At 45.2% G+C, this 5,985-nt stretch overlaps 1 protein-coding gene across 1 annotated transcript; it reads left to right on the top strand.

Annotated features, from left to right (window-relative positions):
- Window positions 1–1,663: 1,663 nt before the first annotated feature.
- LOC119398953 (ctenidin-3-like) lies at window positions 1,664–4,799 on the top strand. The gene is made up of 2 exons (XM_037665770.2): window positions 1,664–1,675; window positions 4,191–4,799. The coding sequence occupies exons 1-2, from the start codon at window positions 1,664–1,666 to the stop codon at window positions 4,590–4,592; spliced, it is 414 nt and encodes a 137-aa protein (XP_037521698.1). The 3' UTR covers window positions 4,593–4,799.
- Window positions 4,800–5,985: the final 1,186 nt, after the last annotated feature.

Here is a 5,985-nt window from a genome sequence, read left to right as displayed (position 1 = left end):
CCGTTGTGGCGAAACTGTGACTTTTTTTATTATTATCTCAATGTTCCTCCATAAGTTTTGTCTTGGACTGCGCAAGTATATATTACGCGGTGTTGAAGAATGAAGCTTTGTTGCAATTGAGCGTTGTTCTTTGTGTCGCCTTTTTTTTCTGGCGCTTCGTATTTCTGCGCTGTTTTATTTGCACTACGTTTACACTACGTATTTATTTTATTAAATATGAATGTAAATGTATGCAGTGAGTTGCGTGATAGCGGCACATTCACCGTGATAGCAAGGTTCTGAGTTGAAGAAGGTGGTGACGAAGCTCTAGTATTCAATCCGGAAGGAAAGAGTACTTGCTGGGCCATCCGAATACGCAAAAAAATCCAGTCAAAAACAAAATTATTGAAGCAACTGTAAGGCACTAAGATATAGCGTTTCATTAATGAAGTAATTTGTATGCAGTCGAACCACATATATCGAACTCGCATGAAAACGGGAATTTGCTCGCTGTACAGAATACTTGGATATACATCTTCCAATAAAATTATTTTATTTCAGGTGCGAATTTCAGTGCGCAAATTCGTTTTACGGCAATGCTTCGTGATAATGTAACCAACCCGCCTTGATGCCACTACGCGGATTTTTTTCTTTCTTTTGTATTTTTTTTCCTAAGAGGCAGACTAGACGCTTCTTTCTTTCTTTCTTTTTTTGTCTTTTCCGTCTTTCTATTCCTTTTTTTTTCTTTCTTTCTCTGCCTTCTTCTTAACCCGTTTTGTTTGTTTCTTTATTTTCCTTTTTTGTATTCCTTTTTTCTTTTCTTCTATCGCATTGCGCAATGTTCCTCCTAACATATTGCTTCCTTCATGCCGGGGTTATTGGACTTTTATCCACTAGCTCAGCAGCACGACCCTTATGTTGATAAAGCCAACAACGACGGTCATGGGTTCATATCTAGGCAACAAATAAATGTGGCAACTTCAAATGACAAGTGACCTAGGCAAAATGTTAATATTGTCATACCAGAAGAGGCTGATCGCCGTCAAGCACACAACCGCAGGAGCATCAGTTCTTGAAAAACGGCACATAAAAATGCGCACGGGAACTGCGCACCTAAGGAATCTGCACAACTGTGTGGTCGCCGGCGCTGGTTTTCGGGGTACGACGCCGAAGTCTGTGAGTTATGAAAGCCTCGCTTGAAAATCTAATACGACAAGCCAATATCTGGTGGGGGCCGCGTTTTGAAAGTTGGTCAGGATGGGCAATTTGTTGTTTTTTTTTTTTGCGCGAGCAATCATCCCTACGGAGGCTTGGGAGGCGGTCTTGAACACCGGCCGCCCATGCCCGCGGCGTAGAAAGTGAGCCACGGGAACATTGGCGCGAAAGTTCTCGGCTAAGCGTCTTTGCATTGGAAAAGTTTCGAGCATCCGTTGTGATTTGCCGGTTACCAGCCCGTTGAATCGTTCTCGTGCAGAATGTGGTTTAACGGAGTTTCCATGGAGCGCGTCAGCTTCGTAATGACCGTGGACGAGCCGCGAGCCTCCGTTATGTTTTGTTTGCTCACCCCCCCCCCCCCTTCGTTGTTCTTCTTCTCGCCTTCACTTCCTCCAAGCATTCGCCGCGTCTTCCGTATAAAAGGGTGCTCAGTCGCCTCGCAAGTCAGCACTCGTCTGCGACGGAAGTCATGCAAGCATCGGTGAGTAGACAGCTACGTAGACGCTTTAGTGACGTGAAGTGCTGGTCAGCTGGATACAAAAACGCACATGGCCTCTTTTGAGAATTAGCGAAAGTGTAACGTCACTGCTAACCCTAATACTGTTGGCATCTATGTCTATGGTAAACACACATGCACATAGAATTAGGCACGTGAACGGATAAGTGTCATTAACGTGCTATTCCAATGGCATTTCAAGTAAACAGTTTCCGACCTTTCGCCGGCGTCGTGGCTGGATACGTAAGTAATGGCTTGCGCTGCGTGACTTCGCAGCCGTAACTTGCCCCTCGTGTTAGCCGTGAGCCATTGCCTGTTGGTTATTATAGACAACTTGCAAACGTGTTATGTTTTACGTTATGCTAGCGACGCTTGTCTAGGCAGTTACCTCAAATGCAGCATTTTTGGCACGTCGTTTCACCTGGCGGTCGGTAGTGCTGCGGCCACCATATGATAATTTAGAAATCGAGTCTTGTCATAAAAAAAAAATCACAGCATATCCACGGAGTGAATGATGAGAGGACGAGGCTGCGGAGGTTCATCGGTAAACAGTGAATCTTCCGTGAATTCTGCCAAGTACATCATCACCGACGTGAGATCGGGCGCGTTTATACTAAAGGTTCGATGAGTTATGACGACTTGCAGCTCACTTTAATTTTACATGTAGGCTGTGAATTTTCATTGTTTAGAAAACCATTGCTTTAGAAAACATCTGGCGTCTTTCGTTAAGCAGCTGGCGTCTTTTCGTTTTGCTTTAGAAACATCTGGCGTTCTTTCGTTTTGCTTTTAGAAAACATCTGGCGTCTTTCGTTGGTTTATTTCATCTAGCAATGGCGTTTTGAACGAAATTTTTATTGTTTAATCACGCACAGGAGAAATCTCACCAGGCACTACCTTGGAGGTAAACAATGGCTGCTAATGGGAATGAGAGACAGAAGAAGTCGGCTTTTAGCTAACACTTACACTTATACTTATACTAACGTTTCCTACTGGAACATGCCAATGGCTGCTAATGGGGAATGAGAGACAGAAGAATTTGGCTTTTAGTTAACGCGCACGCTGCGAATTTTGTATTGTTCAACAACGCACAGGAAAAATCTCCCACCAGCACCACCTTCGAGGTCAAGATCTGGTACTAGCGTTACGACTGGTTACGCACTACTACGAGGGACGAACGGGTGCCGCCTTAAGGAGCTTCCCTCCTAAAACGAACGAAGAAAAAAACAACGTAGCACAGTATGTGCTTAACGGCTCGGCATAGAGATCAGGATACCCTCCCGCCAACCTCCCACCATTGAGCTGTGCTTATATGTAACATGGATTAACGAGGTAGTGGAATACATATCGCCTACTCCGGGGCACATGTAGCACATGTAGCAACGGTAATGGAATCCATGTTGGTTAGTTGCGATGATATGTTGGGCAAGAAGGCGCCAACGACATTACTTTGCTATAATTAAACACATGCGCCTGAAACACAGACCATTACACTTAATTCATATCTATTCAGTTGGATTTATATATCTGAGAAAATGAGTTCGTATTTTGTAACGTTCATGAAACCTACAATAAAGAAAAGTTTTGCTTGGCGGCTCTCAAGCAATGTACCGTTTTAGTTTGGCGTGCACATCACTCTACGAACGCAGGCTGTCAGCCATATCCAACGAGAGCTTGCATCCGCAGAGCTGCTGCGAACGATCAAGTAGAACTGTTTGATGACTGCGCAACATATACAGAACGGAAATATAGGCCAACTAAACGAGCGTAGCCATGGCAGCGAGAATTCTGTATTATCGCAGGAGCTCAAACAACAAACTTGAAAGATGGAAAGAAGTGTTAAATTTGAGGGCTCGTTGTTCTTTGCTGTACACAATATTAATGAGCACAAACAGACAATAATGCCAAGGAAAGTATAGGGGATGTTATTAGTAGTAAATGTAAAGTAAATGTGAAGAAAGAAAAGTGGACGAAAAGATAACTTGCCACGGGCAGGGACCGAACCTGCGACCTTCGAATAACGTGTCCGATGCTCTCGGACACGTTATTCGAAGGTCGCAGGTTGGGTCCCTGCCCGCGGCAAGTTATCTTTTCGTCGACTTTTCTTTCTTCACATTTACCTTACATTTACTACTAATAACATCCCCTATACTTTTCCTTGGCATTATTGTCTGTTCGTGCTCATTAAACTTGAAAGATAGGCGCATAAGTTTTGAAAAGCAGGGATAACTAAAAAAGAAAGAAGCATGCCTGCTCTGGCAACGTGGGCACCCTATAAGAACCTCATCAAAACGGCTCAGCTCGAATGGCTGATATACTTCGCGGTAGAAATACTTCGTCGTAGAAAAATTCATAGCCTTTAGTATTTCTCCTGCTTCCTGGGCTGCCTTCACGAAAGATCGGCGTTTAAGTGTTCGGGCGCAAGTTCTTCATTGACTCAGTCGCATAGCATAGCTGCCGGCTGTAACACACGGGACTTTACGGTAATATTTATTTGTTCCAGATCCTCGTCCTTTTCGTCGTAGCGACGCTCGCCTCAGCGGGTATCATTGTTGACGGCGGTCATGGTTACGGCGGCGGCGGCGGCGGCGGTGGCTTCGGTGGTGGTGGTGGTGGCTTTGGCGGTGGCGGTGGTGGCGGTGGAGACATCGGCGTAGCCTCCGTCTCGTACGTCAAGACGCCCGTTGTGAGCGTAGACTACGTCGCCAAGCCTGTAGTCAGTTACGTGGCTAAGCCAGTGGCCACCGTGTCGCATGCCCTGAAGCCTGTTGTAACGTATACCACTATCTCGAGCGGCGGCGGAGGGCTGGGCGGTGGCGGCGGCGGTGGTGGCGGATATGGTGGTGGCGGCTACGGTGGCGGCGGATACGGCGGCGGCCACGGGGAAGGATGGCCGTGGTCGTGAGCGCGGCACACACCACGATGGCTCTCTGCAGCCACCTATGTAGATCTTGTCACCACGCAACAATGAGCTCTGCAACAGACTCCACAAGCCAACCCGTCGACGCAATGACGGTGTTCGATACACCTCGTGTACAAATAATACGAGCTGGCACAAGTAGAGAACAGCCTGTTCGCCAGGGGTAATTGTGAAAGTACCAAAGAAGGTGCAAATAAATGGATGGCTCTTCTTGAAATTCTTTCAGATTTCTTACATTACTCTCCGAATAGTTCAGAATATTGTAATAACGTATTTTAAGTTTTCCGGATAATCAACACATAAACCATACTCATTACGCTAGTTAAGAATCTCAGTTAGAAAATGCTTGATTTAGGTACACATAAAATATGCATCTGATGAAAAGATGCTGCAGAATAAGAAAACGTATTTTTTGTAACTAAAGCATTTCCAAGACTGCAGTTGTAAACCACACACTCACCAAAGCCCGACAAGCGCTAAATAAAGTTCTTTCACGAGCTATAAGGCATTGACTATAGCGCCTGAAAGACGGTAGGAACATTCAACTTGGCGCTTGACAGAAGCAGTGATATTTGCATTGCCAAAGTTACTGATTTATTAAGTAGGTTTTACAGCAGCACATTCGACAGAACACTTAGTATGATGTCAACAATAAATAAGTTTTTTGGGCATAAAAGCATAAGCACGAACGGCACGGCTTTCATTAAATGTAAATCTCAAGGAGGAACCAGAATTCGAATGCGAGGAAAAAATCCTTCAGTGCGTCGAGCCTTTGCGGTCCTGAGACACATCCCAGAAAGTGTATCGTATCGTTCCTGACGAATGCACGCAGTGTAGTTGCACTGACAAACAGTACCTCATACGATATATTTTCCTCGTATCAGACTGTTTTCTTTTTTTTATTTTTGCAGACGCTAATATGTAGAGCGTCAGTAGGTTTCTCTCCATGAAATCTGTTAGAGAAACGCAAATGCGAACAATATAGTTAGTTTCCTGTCAATAGGGACCAGGTGGCACGTAGTCGCTATCTACCGCAAGCTCTTCGCTTGTGTACCATAAGGGAATAAGGCGGCGCGAACCTCATTGGTTTAGACGGCGCCCCTCAATGAAAGCACTCTGCGGAAACCCTCCTCGGGATTCCTCTAAATACTCTGAAAACAAGGGACGCCTTTACTGTGAAAAATAGTTTTGGTAGAAAAGAAAGCACAGTACAGTATTTTCTGGTGCGAAATCGTGTCTATAACGCCAAAGGCATCACACCTTTCCGATACGGCTCCATAGACAACAAATAGGGTTGCTAAGGCCAAGTGGAATTTGTGAGCGGGTCCACCAATCTTTCGGGGTGATATGGAGGAGGGCCACATAGGGTCCAGCTTGC

Source organism: Rhipicephalus sanguineus, chromosome 7, assembly GCF_013339695.2.
Source record: "Rhipicephalus sanguineus isolate Rsan-2018 chromosome 7, BIME_Rsan_1.4, whole genome shotgun sequence".
NCBI lineage: Eukaryota > Metazoa > Arthropoda > Arachnida > Ixodida > Ixodidae > Rhipicephalus > Rhipicephalus sanguineus.
This window is presented reverse-complemented; position numbering and strand designations above follow the sequence as displayed.